Below are 17,547 nucleotides of genomic sequence, written 5' to 3'. Positions count from 1 at the left end.
ACGGTCCTTTTTAACTAGATATCGCGCAGCAGCAGCCTCCCCTTATTCCCTGAGCCAATCAAGCTCCTATCGTTCTGGCTTGTTTGGGTGTTGAGGTACGTGACTGTTACGGGGACCTGGGCTCGATAACCTCTCCCGGTTTTGAAAACCCTTGAATCCCCGGCTCTGTGTCATTCGCTGCATAGAGAGTGCCGCTCCGCCAACCGATGCTCACTGTCGACCAGAGAGAGACTGGTCAACTCTCTTCCACTCCCTTTATATAACTCTCCTTTTACCCCCTCCCACTCGAGATAGATCATATATCTCGTCTACCCTCCTTTCACTTTATCCCACCAATGTGATAACTGTTTCGCCTCGACTGCGTGTTGTGATGAATGCCATCCTTGACCGATTTATCCGCGTGCTTCGGTTCCCCACTCTCCACCCTCTGATCCGAGCTAGAGAACTCATTTCTACATCGTGCGCCTAGATTATATAAAAAAAAAACCGCTCATTTCACCCTTTCGCTTCCTCAAATACCCACAGCTACTGGTCACGACAATCCGCCTGTTGTCGGATAATCGTGGTCGATTGGCTGAAACTTCTTGGATCTTGTACATGTGTTCGACAACCCGATAGTTACCATGAAGGGTTTTAGGCAGAGAGTTGTAAGTCCTCAACCATCACCATCTCCCCTAGGAGCTATGTTTTTTGTCGGAAGCATACAGTTCCTCCGTCTTTGGACTTAATTTTTTTTTTTTTTTTTTTTCTATTTTTTTCATTTTTTATTTTTTGTTGGAGTGCCAGGCGGACACGGCATTGATTGACCGCTCCAGCACGAACAGCTGTCCCGTGCAAAAGATTCAAACAAATCTTCCAAGAAGAAGGATTCGTCGTCCGGAACGCCCTCTCCAGGGCAGAACACACTCTCTAGTTCGTCAGGCCCCGGCCATTCCCCGGCGAATTCCAATCATGGCACACCTACATCGTCGACCACCACGGTGAACGATATTAAGGGGAAGCCTGGAATGCAGGGGGAATCTGGCGGGGCCCCAGTCGGCGCTATTCATCATAATGCTCCAGGTCCGACGGCACCTCCCCAAAGCGCGCATCATTTTATGCCCCATGGTCAAAATATGGGAGGAGCACATACGGGTCAGATGCCCGGGAATGGTCCTGGAACACCAATTAGACAGCTGCAGCCACTTGCACCAAGCGTAATCATTAGCCCCAGTGCACCGGTATGTTCCAAAAGCAATCTTGTTATATCCTAGCCAAGCGTCTTCACCTTCCGTATTTTCCTTTTGCCTTTCTCGTGTTCTACGATGACATGTATAACTGAATACTGACGTAAATGCATCAATTAGCACATCCCTCCACCTGGTGCTGCAGAAACTATGCCTGGCGATCTTCAGCCACCTAAAGCTGGCGCAAAATCCCATGTATTCGACCGATTACAAACAACACCCAAGGATGTTCCGGAGGGCATTAGGACGCCAAAACGTCAACACTCGTCGAGGTTTGATGTATCGGACCAGCGCCAGAGAGAATTGGAAAAACTGCCTGGCTTTCACGAAGTTCCTCCGAACCGGCGCCAGGATTTGTTCATGCAAAAGATCGACCAGTGCAATATCATATTCGACTTCAACGACCCAACAGGCGATATGAAATCCAAAGAAATCAAGCGACTGGCCCTGCATGAACTATTAGACTACGTTGCCAATAACAGATCCGTCATCACTGACCCCATGTACCCGCGAGTGGTGGATATGTTTGCCAAAAACCTATTTCGTCCTATTCCCCCGCCAGTGAACCCACAAGGAGACGCGTTTGACCCAGAAGAGGATGAACCTGTTCTTGAAGTTGCGTGGCCTCATATCCAGGTGGTTTATGAATTTTTCTTGAGGTTCATCGAGAGCCAAGATTTCAATACCAACATAGCGAAAGCGTATATTGACCACCAGTTCGTTCTACAAGTATGTTTCGTTTTGTCTATTCCATTCCACCCTTCCGAAATTCGACTTCTCTTACTCAACAACTGCTAACTCTCTGTGAAGTTACTGGAACTCTTTGATTCCGAAGACCCACGCGAACGAGACTTCCTGAAAACCACACTCCACCGTATCTACGGTAAATTCCTTAACCTACGCTCATACATTCGACGGTCGATCAACAATGTTTTTTTCCAGTTTATGTACGAGACGGAACGCTTTAATGGAGTAGCAGAGCTGCTCGAGATTCTTGGATCTATAATTAATGGCTTTGCCCTCCCGCTCAAGGAGGAGCACAAGCTCTTCTTAACGCGTGTTTTGATTCCCCTCCACAAGGTGAAGAGTCTAAGCATGTACCACCCTCAGTTGGCCTATTGCATAGTCCAGTTCCTAGAAAAGGATTCATCTCTTACTGAAGAGGTACTGATCCTTCCTCCCCTCCCCTGTTACCGTTCCTCCTTTTGGCCACAATTAACGTCTGCCTAGGTTGTCCTGGGGCTGCTTCGGTACTGGCCCAAAGTAAATAGCACGAAAGAGGTCATGTTTTTGAATGAAGTCGAGGATATCTTCGAAGTCATGGACCCTGCGGAATTCGCAAAAGTCCAGGAACCTCTTTTTAACCAATTGGCAAAATCGGTTGCTAGCCCTCATTTCCAGGTGTGCTCCTTTTTCCTCTTGCTCGTGATGAACTTATACGGTCCTCGTGTCGTTAACACATGTCTTCAGGTGGCCGAACGAGCATTATACTTTTGGAACAATGAATACTTCTGCAATCTTGTAACGGATAATGTAGAAACTATTCTCCCTATTATGTTTGCGCCCCTCTACGAAAATTCAAAAGGCCATTGGAACAGGTGAGATCTACCCACAACCAAAACCAATTTTACTCGCCTTTATACTTAACCCTCATCACAGAACTATCCATTCCATGGTCTACAACGCGATGAAGCTATTTATGGAAATCAGTCCTCAATTATTCGACGACTGCTCCCATGACTATACAGAGCTTCAATCCACAGCAGAAGCCCGGGAGAAGAACCGCCAGAGCAAATGGGACAGGCTGCAGCAGCTAGCACAATCTAGACAGAGCACCGCAGGGACGTCTTCGCTGGCTCATACATCCTCTTCTGAGGAACAAGGACAATCGTCTCACGTAGATGATATGGACACGGCTACACATGATAGCCAGCAGAGGCTTAATGCTCTCAAGCTGCAGGATGAGTCTAATGCGAATAAGGAGCGGAGGTTACGGGAACACGAGGGGCAGAATTCGGTTAGTGTTCTTGCGAGCTGATCGATTTTTGATTTGTAATTTTCTTTTTTCCTTTCCTATCCCACAGAAGAGTTTCTTGCAGATTTGTTATTTTCGAATCAAGAATCCGATCCGATCACTTGTTATCTACCGTAGTTTTTCTTCATTTCTTTCTGATCGCAATGGTACCTATTTCCCATGCTCCATACCCTTGTTTCTGTCTTCCTCTCTTTCCTCTCCATTCTCCAAATCCTCTATTCCTTGTCAATCAACTCCCAACTATGAAAAGAGAGTGTCACGTCTCATATAATCTTATTCTGCAGCTAGATGATTCTAACGTTGCGCTGAACGGTTGATTCAGAGGCGCCAGCATGGATCTTTCGATGATTATCGTTCGTGGAGGGGTGATGGAGGGTCTGGCAACAACAACGGCGAGGGGAGGAAGCTTGCGGAAAGAGACCAGAGAGATTTAGCTGAATGGAAGTTGGTAGGGGGAGGAGACTGCAGGCCTGCTGCGGCAGCGACGCCTGCGGTGTCACAGAGCAATCCGATAAGTAATGTTTCGCGGGTTGTGTGATTCGGATTTTTTCTCTTTTTTGATTCCCGTTCCTGCTTATTTTTTTTTCTTTTTTCTTTTTACTATTTTTTGTCCCATTGCCATCCCCGTTTCGTTTTGTTGGCGCAACGCTACCTTTCTTCAGAAAACCTTGCAATGATGACAGGCATAACAGATCAGCCGCGTGATGCAAATGATGCTGGGATATTTTTTGATTTATGCCCTTTTTTCTTGCCATTGATGATTTTAAATCCCCATATTCTTGATACGGCGTTTATTATCTATTTTCTTATTTTCATCTCTTCCTTGCACTTCTTTTTGTCTTGAGTTCTCTACGCGTTTGCTTCATCTCTCACTTCGCACCATGTGACGGATGAAATCACCCTTGGTTTGGTTTTTGTGTACATGGAAATTTTGATCTCTGCTTCTCACAAACCCTTTTCTTTCTTCTCCTTACTTCTTTTATCGTTCTTCTGCTCTAGTCTATCTTACCTTAGTTGCAGCAGGATTTAAAGGTTTGTTGTTACTTGCCTTTCTTTTTCAATTCCGCTTCCGCTCTCATTTCTTTATATAATTTCCCCGCCCTCAAGCTTGGACTTCTTTATTAGAACTTGCATGTCCGGGAAATAAGAGGGGAAAAAAAAAATAATTTGGTGTGAAATGGCGTTTTCCTCCTCCTTTCATCTATGCTTGCTTGCTTTTTGTTCTTTTGGCCTAGTATCTAATATATCCAACAAGACCACTTCTTCCCTCTAATATATATTTTATATATACCTATTGTTAACTACTTGTTCTAGCTTGTTCATTTCTTTTCGCAAATAGCTATTCACATCTCCGCCTGTGGAATTCTTCAAACTGCAAGGCTAATTTTCCAAACTCTTCCTCTCTCGTTGTATTAACCTGTTGGGTGTTTGATGCCTGCCTTCCAACTTGCTGAGTCAGCGTTCATTCACTGTCTCCCAATAAACGCCCGCCAACACGGGATTACATTTATCCAGCCGCGACTAGCGCCCTGTACCTTGTTTCACTAGTCCCCTTTTGGCTTAGTGAATTGCACGGGGTCAAGTGCCCTCCCCAGAACTTTTTGCTCGTCTGCATCACTTTCGTTCCTCTCCGCCCGCAACAGCTCTCTATCTCCTTCACCACCACAACCTCCACCTCCCTCCTCCTCCGTTCCCTTCTCCACCAACATCACAATCCTTCCCTCCCTCCCCACCGTGATTTACGACTCACGACCTTCTAGCGCTACGTAGCCTCCAATTGACATTTGCGAACCATATGCCAATGACCCATTCGTTCTCCCGTGCGCCTACTTCCTCGCCGAATTAAAACACCAGCGTTTCTCTCCCCAACACGTAATAGCAACACATAAACACACTCTCTTTCATCCCCTCCGAATGCACTTTGTTCCGCCCTGGGAATCTTGGGGGTGATATAATACTGCTAAGCCGGCCGCAGGGCCTGGCGCTTCTATCCCTCTCCGTACAAGCTTAGATAAAGCTCTGCCTGCGTCGTGTTCATCGGCAACCATGGCGGGCTCACCCAGCGGAATCACGTCTATGGAGCGGAATATCGATGTTTATGCTACGAAGCTGGCGGATTTGGGGATTGGTGTGTACTATGCCTTTTCTTTTCTTTCGAACATTTGCGATGTCTCCGTATGGCAGATGTGCCCCTCTGTCTTTGTCTGGCTGGCTGGCTGGCTGGCTGCTGAATTGGTCCACTTTGCTCTGCTACATTACACTAACCGCTTTCTCCATTCATGCTAGAACCCAAGGTCAGATCGAATATCGCGATTGAGCTTCGCGACTCGCTAGAGCAGCTGTGTTCTGGCCCAAATTACCCCGTCTTCTTGTCAAAGTTGTGGCCGGTGTTCAAGAAGATACTCAAGGGCGAACCTGTCTTTGTCAGTCTGTCCTTTGACCAGGTAAGGCTATATTCAGAACATACGAAGAGGGGAAAAAACAATATGTATATATGATATGCTTGGTATCTATTATTTGCTTTGTCTGTCGCTTGCTTTGCTCAGGCTGAAATTTCCTCTCTGTTAAATCGATTAGAAATTGCGCAATTGCATTCTGGAGATCCTCCACCGGCTCCCTCTAGACCTCCCCGATGTCGAACCCTACGCTGGTGAAATGGTGGATCTCTTGCTGGAGCTTGTTCGAATCGAGAACGAGGATAACGCCGTCCTCTGTATGAAAACGATCATGGACCTGGAACGGCGGCAGGCCAAAGCTACACAGACCAGAGTCAGGCCATTCCTGGAGCTTATTCAGGAGCTCTTTGAGATGATGGAGCAGGTTGTGCGAGATACCTTTGATAGTCCCGCTCTGGGTACTCCTCACATGCCATCGACACCCAGCAATACTGCACAGAACTTCCAGTCCCCGCGACCTAGCTCCCCCGCTACCTCAGTATCCGAACTTGGTCCTGACCAGCAGTCTAACCAGCAGCTTTTGAGAGGAATGCAGTCCTTCAAAGTCCTAGCGGAATGCCCCATTATCGTCGTTTCAATATTCCAAGCACATCGTAGCGTCGTTTCTGCTAGTGTTAAAATATTTGTGCCACTTATTAAGGGAATCCTGCTTCTGCAGGCCAGACCTCAGGAAAAGGCACATGCAGAGGCTGCGGCCCAGGGTAAAATTTTCACAGGCGTGTGTAAGGAGATAAAGAACAGAGCGGCCTTTGGTGAGTTTATCACTGCGCAGGTGAAGACGATGAGTTTTCTTGCCTATCTTCTTCGCATGTACGCGAATCAGTTGCAGGATTTCCTCCCGTCTCTTCCAGGTGTCGTTGTGCGGCTTTTGCAAGATTGTCCGCGGGAGAAGTCTAGCTCGAGGAAAGAATTACTTGTTGCCATACGCCATATCATTAACTTTAATTACAGGAAGATCTTCCTGGACAAGATTGATGAGCTGCTGGATGAGCGGACGTTGATTGGTGATGGCCTTACTGTCTACGAGGCGATGCGACCTCTAGCATACAGCATGCTTGCAGATCTCATCCATCATGTTCGCGAGTCCCTCAATCGTGATCAGATTCGTCGGACAGTGCAGGTGTATACGAAGAACCTTCATGATGATTTTCCAGGGACCAGTTTTCAAACTATGAGTGCCAAACTGTTGTTGAATATGGCTGAGCGGATAGCAAAACTTCCAGACAAGCAGGATGCGAGGTATTTCCTGGTCATGATTCTTGATGCGATAGGGGATAAATTCGCAGCTATGAACCACCAGTTTGACAATGCGGTGAAGATAACCCGCTCTACGAAGTCACAACCAGACAACGCTAAGGAATCGTATCTAGCTGACCCCATTAACCCGCCGGACTGGGATGAAATAGATATTTTCTCCGCAGCCCCGATTAAGACGTCAAACCCCCGGGAGCGCAATGGGGACCCTGTGGCAGATAATAAATTCTTATTTAGCAATCTTGTCAAGGGTCTTAAGAGTTTATTTTACACACTGAAGGTGTGTAATCCGGACCACATCAGCGTCGACCCATCTATTGTCCCGCCTAATTGGCCTGAGGTTTCATTTGGGTATAAAGCGGAGGAGGTTGCTGTGATTAAGAAACTGTTTCATGAGGGAGCCAAGGTGTTCAAATATTATGGTATCGATCAGCCGGAACCTGAGGTGCAATACTCATCGCCCCTTGAGTTCCTTGCCAGCCAGTATATGCAACAGATGGGAAAGGAGGAGAAAGAACTTCTGGAAACCTTTGGCACGATTTTTCATTGCATCGACACGGCCACATTCCATGAAGTTTTCGATACGGAAATTCCTTATCTGCATGAACTTATGTTTGATCATTCCTCGCTACTACACTTGCCTCAGTTTTTCTTAGCTAGCGAGGCGACATCTCCCGCCTTTGCAGGGATGGTACTTCAGTATCTCATGGATCGGATTCATGAAGTGGGGACATCAAATGTGTCCAAGTCAAGGATACTGTTGAGGATGTTCAAGCTATCTTTCATGGCCGTTACGCTCTTTTCCTCCCAAAACGAACAGGTCTTGCACCCCCATCTCACTAAAATTGTTACGAAATGCATTGAACTTTCCGTGACCGCCGAGGAACCGATGAATTATTTCCTCCTTCTCCGCTCTCTGTTCCGTAGTATCGGTGGAGGTCGATTTGAGCTTCTATACAAGGAAATCCTACCACTGCTTGAGATGCTCCTGGAGACCTTTAATAACCTCCTTCTGAGTGCCCGGAAACCCCAAGAACGCGACCTCTATGTCGAACTTACTTTGACTGTTCCGGCCCGTCTCAGCCACCTTCTCCCCCATCTAAGTCACCTCATGCGGCCCATAGTTGTTGCTCTCCGAGCTGGCTCCGAACTCGTCGCCCAGGGCCTCCGAACGCTCGAACTTTGCGTTGATAACTTGACTGCCGCCTATTTGGACCCTATCATGGCACCCATCGTGGATGAACTCATGGCTGCTCTTTGGGACCATCTCCGTCCAAACCCGTATAGCCATTTCCATGCACATACCACTATGCGTATCCTTGGTAAATTAGGTGGCCGGAATCGGAAATTTCTCAACCACCCACCGGATTTGTCGTTTCAAGCGTATGCCGATGATATCCCCAGCATAGACATTAAACTTATCGGTGCAAATAAAGAACGCGCATTCCCACTGGATATTGGTGTTGATTTAGCGCTGGGGAAGTTGCTTGAAACACCAAGGACGCCCGTTGCCAAAGCTTCCGATGCCTTCTACAAACAGCAGGCATTCCATATGTTGAGTTCCCAGCTCAAGCTTTACATAGGCCTCGAGCATCCGCTGGAAGATCTGGCTACGCTGGTGCGGCTGCAAGCAAATGACTTGGCCGAAGGCAGACTGACCATTGGCCCGGATATCCTAGAGAAATCCGAACGAAGTGGCTCGATTCCGAAGAAGTCGGCCCAAGAAGAGCTGTTGAAGAAGTTGCTGAAGGCATGTATTGTCGCGACAACAATTCCGGACCTGAAGCAGGCTGCAACTGCGTTCGTCGTGGACGTTTGCCGCCATTTCACCATAATTGAGATTGGTCGATCTCTTGCACAAGCCCGGCATGCGAGGCGGCCGTTCAATGTTAATTCAGGCGAAGGGCCTATGTATCTGGATACTCGAGTGCTTGCAGACGCTCTGGTGGAATGTTTTTCATCAGATAATGCTAATGTCCGTGATGCGGCTAAATTCGCGATGCTTGCTGTCCGCGATGCAGCTGCCGTCATCTTCGGGTCGCCTGATAAAGTCGGCAAATTGTCCTTCTTCTCCCACCTTGCGCGAGTATTCTGCCACAACTGCCACGAGGAGGAGTGGTTTACCAAGGCTGGTGGAAGTATGGGGATCCAGGTATTTGTGAAGGATCTTGATCTTGGGACTCCCTGGTTAGCAGATCGTCAAGTGGAATTCATTAGAGCTCTGATGTACGTTATTAAAGATACACCAACGGATTTGCCGGCTAGCACGAGGATACGAGCTCGAGATACGCTTGATCTCATTCTGCGAAGATGTAACACTGGTGCATCCAAGGACGATTTGAAGAATGAGAAGAGCAGGCTCTTTCACCTTTGCGGGATTTTCAGTTATGAGCTTTCTCATATGAGCAAACACGTTCGCGAAACTTCTCAGCAGGCTTTTGAAACTATTGCGCAGGCTGTTGGTGCGGAAAAACATGAACTCCTCGCTCCCGTCAAGGACAGGCTTCTTCAGCCTATTTTCAATAAGCCATTGCGTGCTCTTTCGTTTCCCACGGAGATTGGTTTTATTGACGCGATTACTTTCTGCCTCGGATTGCATCATGGTATCGTAACCTTCAACGACCAACTGAATCGACTGTTGATGGAATCACTTGCACTGGTGGACAGTGAGGACGAGGCTCTTGCATCGAAACCGAATGAATTTAAAACTGCGGAACAAATCGTGAATCTACGAGTCTCCTGCCTTCGCTTATTGTCTATGGCCATGAGTTTTCCGGAGTTTGCAAGTGGTCCGCTGAATACGGGACGTGCCCGTGTCATTGCTGTGTTTTTCAAATCCCTCTACTCTCGTTCGCCGGAGATTATCGAGGCCGCAAACTCGGGCCTGCGCGATGTGCTAACGCAGACGAACAAGTTGCCGAAGGACTTGCTTCAGAACGGCCTCCGGCCCATCCTAATGAATCTGCAGGATCCGAAGCGGCTGAGCGTTGCTGGTCTTGATGGTTTGGCTAGACTTCTTACGCTTCTGACTAACTATTTTAAGGTGGAAATTGGCTCTCGATTGCTAGAACATATGAAGAGTATTGCCGATGATAATATACTTCAGCGTGTATCGTTCTCACTTATTGAGCAAAGCCCTCCAATGAAGGTCGTGGCGGCCATCTTTAACATTTTCCATCTTCTTCCCTCGGCTGCGACTGCATTCATGGAGCCACTGGTCGCTAAGGTATTGACTCTGGAAGAAAAATTGCGCCGGACATCAAATAGCCTCTTCAGAAAACCTCTCGTGAAATATCTTAACCGATATGCCAAAGAAACATGGGATTTCTTCCGGGCGCGGCTACATGACGAGAGATACGGTCGTTTCTTTGGCCAGATACTAATGAACCCAGAGAGCGAATCCATACGGTCCACCATCATGACGGATGGGGATACGTTGGTTTCCATAGCCTTCGGACAGGAACATGCTGATAACAAGAATACCACCGTAATCAATGCCATATATGCAATCTACGCTGTATGTTTCCATGATCCGACTAAAAGTTGGCTGAAGAACAACCCGGACCTTAAGCGACACCTCATGATTGCGGGGAGGGACCTTGAACACAAACTTCGCACCGACAAGCTTCCGCTCAATGAGCGTCTCAGGGTTGAACAGGCTGAAGATCAACTTATGGATATCTTCACGTCATACCTGTCACATTCCCTGCAGGACTTGGATTTTCTCTTCGAGATCATCAATAGATTATCAGCCCGCGAGCTCAAGATGACACTAGCTTTCCCGAAGTTCCTCTATGAACATATAATCACGAACGAGTCTATTGATTATAGGCGCACACTAATCATGCGTTGTTTGGACTTGTATGGTCAGCGCAACGTGTCGCAGAGAATGAAAACTTACGTGTTTCACAACGTGGTCAATCCTATTTTCGCAATGGATGTGAAGAACACTTGGGGCCAGCCTCCCACGGGCCCCAGATTGGTAGATAAAACCATGACCGAGGCAATCCACAATAGGCTGTGGAAACCACAACTTGGAGACATCAGCGAGGAATCTGGCCAGCCAGGCGTCGATCATTCACGGATGGAGCTTCTCCAGCTTTCTGCCCTGCTGATCAAATATCACCATACAATTGTGCAGGATACCCGGAAGGATATAATCAAGTTTGCATGGAGCTATATCCGCCTAGAGGACATCATCAACAAGTATGGCGCCTATGTCCTCATCAGCTATTTCATCTTCCACTACGAGACGCCGTCCAAGATCGTCGTTCAAATATATGTCGCTTTGCTGAGGGCGCACCAAAACGAGGGCAAGGCGCTGGTGATGCAGGCTTTGGAAATTCTGGCACCCGTGCTCCCCAGGCGAATAACCTCCTCCGGAGATGTGCGGTACCCTCTATGGGCTAGGTGGCCCCGTCGCATTCTAGCTGAAGAAACGGCGAACCTCCAGCAAGTTCAGAGCATTTTCCACTTCCTAGTTCGGCAGCCCGACTTGTTCTATGAATCTAGGGAGAACTTCGTACCCCTTATTGTCCCTTCTCTTATTAAAATTGCTGGACCCCCTAATCCATCAAATGACAGCAAGAAGCTGGCACTGAACTTGATTGCACTTATTTGGACATGGGAGGAGAGGCGAGTCCGTGAAACTAGCGCACCTCAACCCCGACCAGCAACACCAGCCGAGGAGGCACAAGCAGCACCGTCTACTGCTCTCGCCCCGCCTGTCACAAGAGAGAGGCCGGAATACACTGTTCCTCTCGATCTTCGGACGGCACTTATCAAGTACCTTGTCACGTTTATTTGCGGTCTCCCTGAGCGATATCGTGTCCCTGCTGCTAAGTTCCGGGACAAAATCGTCGTACAACGGCCTGCACTTCCTATTCTCTATGGAGAGATGGTTAAGAAGGCTATGCGTTTACTGAGAGGCCTACTTTCCCCTGAGTACTGGGGTGATCTGGATATCGATTTATATCAGAAAGTGACGGAACCGATCCTCACCGGAGATAAAGCTGACAAGCCTGACGATAAGCACGCAACGGCAATGGTGAATACGCTTCAGGTTATTCGGGTTTTAATTGCTTACAAGCCCAACGAATGGATTGTTAGTCGTGTTTCAGTTTTGCAAAAGTTATTTGAGAAGCCCCTTCGATCGGAGAATCCCGAAATTCAGGACTGCCTGCATGGAATTATGAATGATACAGAGCTCCGCCAATTACCATCACCCGTCAAACGTGTCCTTGATGCTATGCCTGCTGATGATCAGCCCGAAGAAGAAGATGCCATGGATGTCGATAATTGTCCTTCAGAGTTTGTCACGTACCTCTCCGCAATTGCTACGGAAGCGTTATCGACTAGCAATTATGTCTCTGCCATTAACATCTTGTGGACTTTGTCACAGAGCAAACCCGCAGAGATTGATCAGCATGTTCTTCACATCATGAAAATATTCTCTTTGAAGCTCGCAAAGGATCACGTCGCTGCATACACCAACACTACTAATAATAACAATAACACCTTTGCTAACATGCGGCCTGGAGAGCAACAGCACCCTACACCTGAGGATGCGGAGTTTGAAATTGGTGTCGACCTGATTTCAAAGACTATCGACCTACTTGCCTCTAGAATGTCCCATTTGGGAGAGCAGCGCAGACCGTTCCTTAGCGTGTTAGCTCAGCTTGTTGAACGCTCCCATGACATCCGGCTCTGCACGAAGATCCTGCGAATGGCAGAGTCTTGGATTTTCAACTCGACCGAGTCTTGGCCAACACTAAAGGAGAAAACAGCCGTTCTGCATAAGATGCTCCTGTTCGAATCTAGACCGGACCAGAAACCTCTAAAGCAATTCCTGGAGCTGGTCATACGCATCTACGAGGATCCTAAGATCACAAGAACTGAATTAACTGTTCGGCTAGAGCATGCATTCCTGATTGGCACGCGAGCACAGGATGTTGAAATGCGCAATCGTTTCATGTCAATTTTCGACCGAAGTCTGACCCGTTCAGCAAATACTCGACTCAGCTATGTGCTAACGTCGCAGAACTGGGATACCCTTGCAGACTCATTCTGGCTTACGCAGGCGTCCCAGTTAGTCATTGGTTCGATCGATATGAGCACCCCTGCACGACTACACCCGGAGGACTTCACCGTTTCGCCCACTGCATTTCTCTTTGGAAGTTCGGAAACAGATCCTAGAAAAGATGGAGTTCTGGTGGACAGCCAGCTAGAGTTGTTAGCTGCTGATAATAGGAAATTCTGCCAAGAGCTTGGAGATGTTAAGGTCCGTGATATTCTTGAACCTCTTTCGCAGCTTCAACACGCAGATTCGAAGGTTGCGTATAGAATCTGGGTGACTCTGTTTACTATTTGCTGGTCTACACTGAATCGTGAGGAACGATCCGACTTGGAGAAGGGGATGGTTACGTTGCTTACACGCGAGTATCATCGGGGACAAATTGATGAGCGGCCAAATGTCATTCAAGCTCTTCTTGAAGGTGTAGTCAGAGCTAAACCGCGCTTTAAGATCCCTCCCCACGTGATGAAATTCCTCAGTCGGACTTACGATGCTTGGTACATTGCCGCTTGTGCTCTTGAAGAGTCTGCTATTAGCCCACTTGTCGATACGCCTGTTGTCCGTGAAAGTAACCTGGACTCCCTCGTTGAGATCTACGCTGGTTTGCAGGAAGATGATCTGTTCTATGGTACCTGGCGCAGACGATGTAAGTTTGTCGAAACCAATGCTGCGCTATCGTATGAACAGCAAGGTATGTGGGATAAGGCACAGCAGCTGTACGAATCAGCCCAGATCAAAGCACGTACCGGCGCGGTCCCTTTCTCACAGGGAGAGTATTTCCTCTGGGAAGACCACTGGATGATTTGCGCCCAGAAGCTGCAACAATGGGAGATCCTGAGTGATTTCGCAAAGCATGAGAACTTTAATGATCTTCTTTTGGAAGCGACATGGAGAAATCTCGATAATTGGCAGGGGGAGGCCAATCGTGATCAGTTGGATTCTTTAATCAAGTCCGTTTCTGATGCTCCGACCCCTCGTCGGACGTTCTTCCAAGCTTTCATGTCCCTTCTCAAGTTCCATGGGAAGCAAGAAAGCCCGCAGGATTTTAATAATATATGTGATGAATCCATCCAACTTTCGATCCGAAAGTGGCACCAGCTACCCAAGAGAATTACCAATGCACATATTCCGATTCTGCAGAATTTCCAACAGCTGGTTGAACTCCACGATGCAAGTGTTATTTGTAGCAGCTTGACTCAGACAAATGAAAGGAATCTGGATACCAAGTCAGCGGAACTGAAACTGCTATTGGCAACCTGGCGCGATCGACTTCCCAATGTATGGGACGATATCAATGCCTGGCAAGATCTAGTCACATGGAGACAGCACATTTTCCAATTGATCAACGCCACTTATCTTAGCCTGCTCCCACCTCAGTCAAACACTGTAGCCAGCAATTCCTATGCCTATCGAGGATACCACGAGACCGCTTGGATTATCAATCGGTTTGCTCATGTTGCACGTAAACATCAAATGCCCGAAGTGTGCATCAACCAGCTTAGCCGTATCTACACGCTGCCGAATATTGAGATCCAGGAAGCTTTCCTCAAGCTACGAGAACAAGCCAAGTGCCATTACCAGAACCACAAGGAGCTCAATAGCGGGCTGGATGTGATCAACAACACTAATTTGAACTACTTTAATGCTCAGCAAAAGGCCGAATTCTATACTCTGAAGGGCATGTTTCTGGCTAAACTCAACCATACTACAGAAGCTAATGAAGCTTTTGGAGTTGCTCTTTATTATGATCTACGACTGGCCAAGGCCTGGGCTGAATGGGGACAATACAGCGATCAGCGGTTCAAAGCGGATCCTACAGATATGGAACTTGCAAGCAATGCCGTAAGCTGCTACCTCGAGGCGGCTGGCCTGTACAAGAGTCCAAAGTCACGAAAGCTTCTGAGTCGCATCTTGTGGCTTCTTAGTTTGGACAACGAGGAAGGGAAGATTGCTTCTGCCTTTGAAAATTTCAAGGGTGATACTCCCGTGTGGTATTGGATTACCTTCATCCCACAGCTGCTTACTAGTCTATCTCACCGTGAAGCGAGGTTGGCTGCTGCCGTTCTTGGCAGGATTGCGAAATTATACCCGCAGTCTCTATTCTTCTTGTTAAGAACGTCTCGAGAGGATTTGAATACTATCCGAAAAACACATGAACAGAAACAAGAGAGGCTTAATCGCGCCAAAGAACAAGCTTCCCCTAACGGCAAGGAGACCTCTCCAGATATGAAACCTGGAATGTCGGGAACGGATACTGCAACAACTAACGGTACAGAAGGACACCAATCTCCCAGACAGCCTCCTCAGCCTGGACAACTTGGACAACCTGGACAACAACCTGGACAACTCGGGCAGCCCGCACAGCCTGGACAACATGGGCAACATGGGCAGCTCGGACAGCTTGGACAACCCCGACAGCTCGGACAAGTTGGGCAGCATGGACAGTTTGGACAGCCTGGTGTGCCTAACGCCGTACAACCAAAATCCGATCCAGATAACTCACAAAAGGAGCTTCCGAAGAAATCTTGGGAGTTCGCAGAGGATGTCATGTCTACGCTAAAGACCGCGTTCCCTCTCCTTGCTCTTTCCATGGAGACAATGGTCGACCAAATCCACAAGAATTTCAAATGCCCACCCGATGAGGACGCGTATAGACTTATTGTTGCGCTTCTTAATGACGGTCTTGCTTATGTAGGCCGGATGCCCGCTTCATATGCCCAAGACTTCAAGCTCCCACCAGCAACGGAGGGTAACATCACCCGCTTTGCAGAGACGATTCTTCCTGCACACATCCGCAAGTCATTCGAGGCTGATTTCGTTGTCAAGAAGCCCACAATGCACGAGTACATTCATAAACTCCGGCGATGGCGTGATAAATTTGAAGAAAAGCTTGATCGACGGCCGCATACTCAATCCTTGGAAGCGTTCTCACCACATCTTAGCGAATTCAAATACCTCAAATTTGACGAAATCGAAGTTCCAGGACAGTATCTCGAGCACAAAGATAAAAACCAAGATTTTGTCCGTATTGATCGCTTCCTGCCTAATGTTGAACTCGTGCGTGGGATTGGTGTTTGCCATAGGCGTTTGAAGATGCGAGGCCACGATGGTAGCCTACATTGCTTCGCTGTCCAACATCCTGCTGCCCGCCACTGTCGCCGGGAGGAGCGGATTTTACAACTTTTCCGCATTTTCAATGGAATTCTTTCCAAACGAAAGGAGAGTCGACGACGAAATATTTACTTCCATCTTCCCCTAATGGTTCCCCTCGCTCCTCACATTCGTCTTGTCAAGGATGATCCATCCTATATTTCATTGCAGGGTGTGTATGAAGACCACTGCCGACGTACTGGTATGAGCAAAGATGAACCCGTGCTGTTTACGATGGAGAAAATGCGCTCTCTAGCGGACATGAAACAAAACGTGAGTAAATTTGGATCAATGTTCTTTGTTCCATTTACTAACGGTGATAAGCAGCGTACCCCTGAACAGTCATTAATCCTCCGCTCAGAAATCTTTTCAGCTATCCAAGAGAAATGGGTTCCCAATACGATTTTGTTGGACTTTTTCCAGCAAACATATCCAAACTTTGCTGATTTCTGGCTCTTCCGCCGCCAATTCTCTTATCAATACGCTGCAGTGGCTTTCATGACCTATATTATGCACATGACCAACCGGTATCCAAACAAAATATCCGTCTCACGTGCCACAGGAGACATCTGGGGATCTGAATTGATCCCCAACATCCACACTGCAAAGCCCCTCTTCTTCAACCCAGAACACGTACCTTTCCGCCTTACACCAAACATCCAAACATTGATGGGCCCCTTGGCGACCGAGGGCATCTTTGCGTGCGCAGTCATGGCAATCGCCCGCTGCCTAACAGAACCACGACACGAACTAGAACAGCAACTTAGCATATTTGTCCGTGATGAAATGATCTTCTGGTCTGGTGCGCAGCGCGGTTCGACGGTTGAGACCCAGCTGCGAGAAATGGTGCAGAGTAATAGTGATTTTATTGTCAATAGGGCTGTTAGTCTTGCGAGTCCGCCAGATGGAAACTTGCCAGCAAACCAATCTGTTATTGATCTTATTTCAAGAGCGGTCAACCCGCAGAACTTGTCGCAAAGCGATGCGTTGTGGATGCCGTATTTGTGATATGGGAGAGGTGTTTGCACTCGGATTTTTATTATTTCCTTTTTTCCCTTCTCATTCTTGTATTAATGGTGTTCCCCCCCCCCCCCCCCCCCCCCCCGTCCGCTGCTTTATTGCGAGGTTGGCAATTTTCCAGTTCGTAATCCTTTGTGCTTTGTATCTCCTTATTTTCGTCTCTTGTTTGTACCCCTTTCTGTTTTAATACCGTGACTCAATACGGACGACTCTGGAATGAACTGCAGGCTGTATATGGGTATAATGTAAAAATTCCTTAGCATGGCGTTCTGCGGGGTTGGGGGTTCCATTGTGACGGACTGGCTATGGATGGTTCAGTTGTCTTCCTTGCGT

General features: G+C 47.8%; 2 protein-coding genes across 2 annotated transcripts; both read left to right on the top strand.

The window, feature by feature from the left end:
* Nucleotides 1–623: 623 nt before the first annotated feature.
* PAAG_07267 (serine/threonine protein phosphatase 2A) lies at nt 624–3,264 on the top strand (the record flags this gene model as incomplete). The annotated part of the gene is made up of 7 exons (XM_002790684.2): nt 624–647; nt 816–1,220; nt 1,347–1,955; nt 2,037–2,390; nt 2,457–2,627; nt 2,697–2,824; nt 2,886–3,264. 7 exons carry the CDS (start codon nt 624–626, stop codon nt 3,262–3,264), a joined length of 2,070 nt encoding a protein of 689 aa, XP_002790730.2.
* Nucleotides 3,265–5,307: 2,043 nt separating this feature from the next.
* PAAG_07266 (transcription-associated protein) lies at nt 5,308–17,202 on the top strand (the record flags this gene model as incomplete). The annotated part of the gene is made up of 3 exons (XM_002790683.2): nt 5,308–5,389; nt 5,548–5,705; nt 5,839–17,202. 3 exons carry the CDS (start codon nt 5,308–5,310, stop codon nt 17,200–17,202), a joined length of 11,604 nt encoding a protein of 3,867 aa, XP_002790729.2.
* Nucleotides 17,203–17,547: the final 345 nt, after the last annotated feature.

This window comes from Paracoccidioides lutzii (assembly GCF_000150705.2).
Source record: "Paracoccidioides lutzii Pb01 unplaced genomic scaffold supercont2.23, whole genome shotgun sequence".
NCBI lineage: Eukaryota > Fungi > Ascomycota > Eurotiomycetes > Onygenales > Ajellomycetaceae > Paracoccidioides > Paracoccidioides lutzii.
Note: the sequence above shows the minus strand (reverse complement) of the source record. Positions and strands in the feature narration are given on the sequence as shown.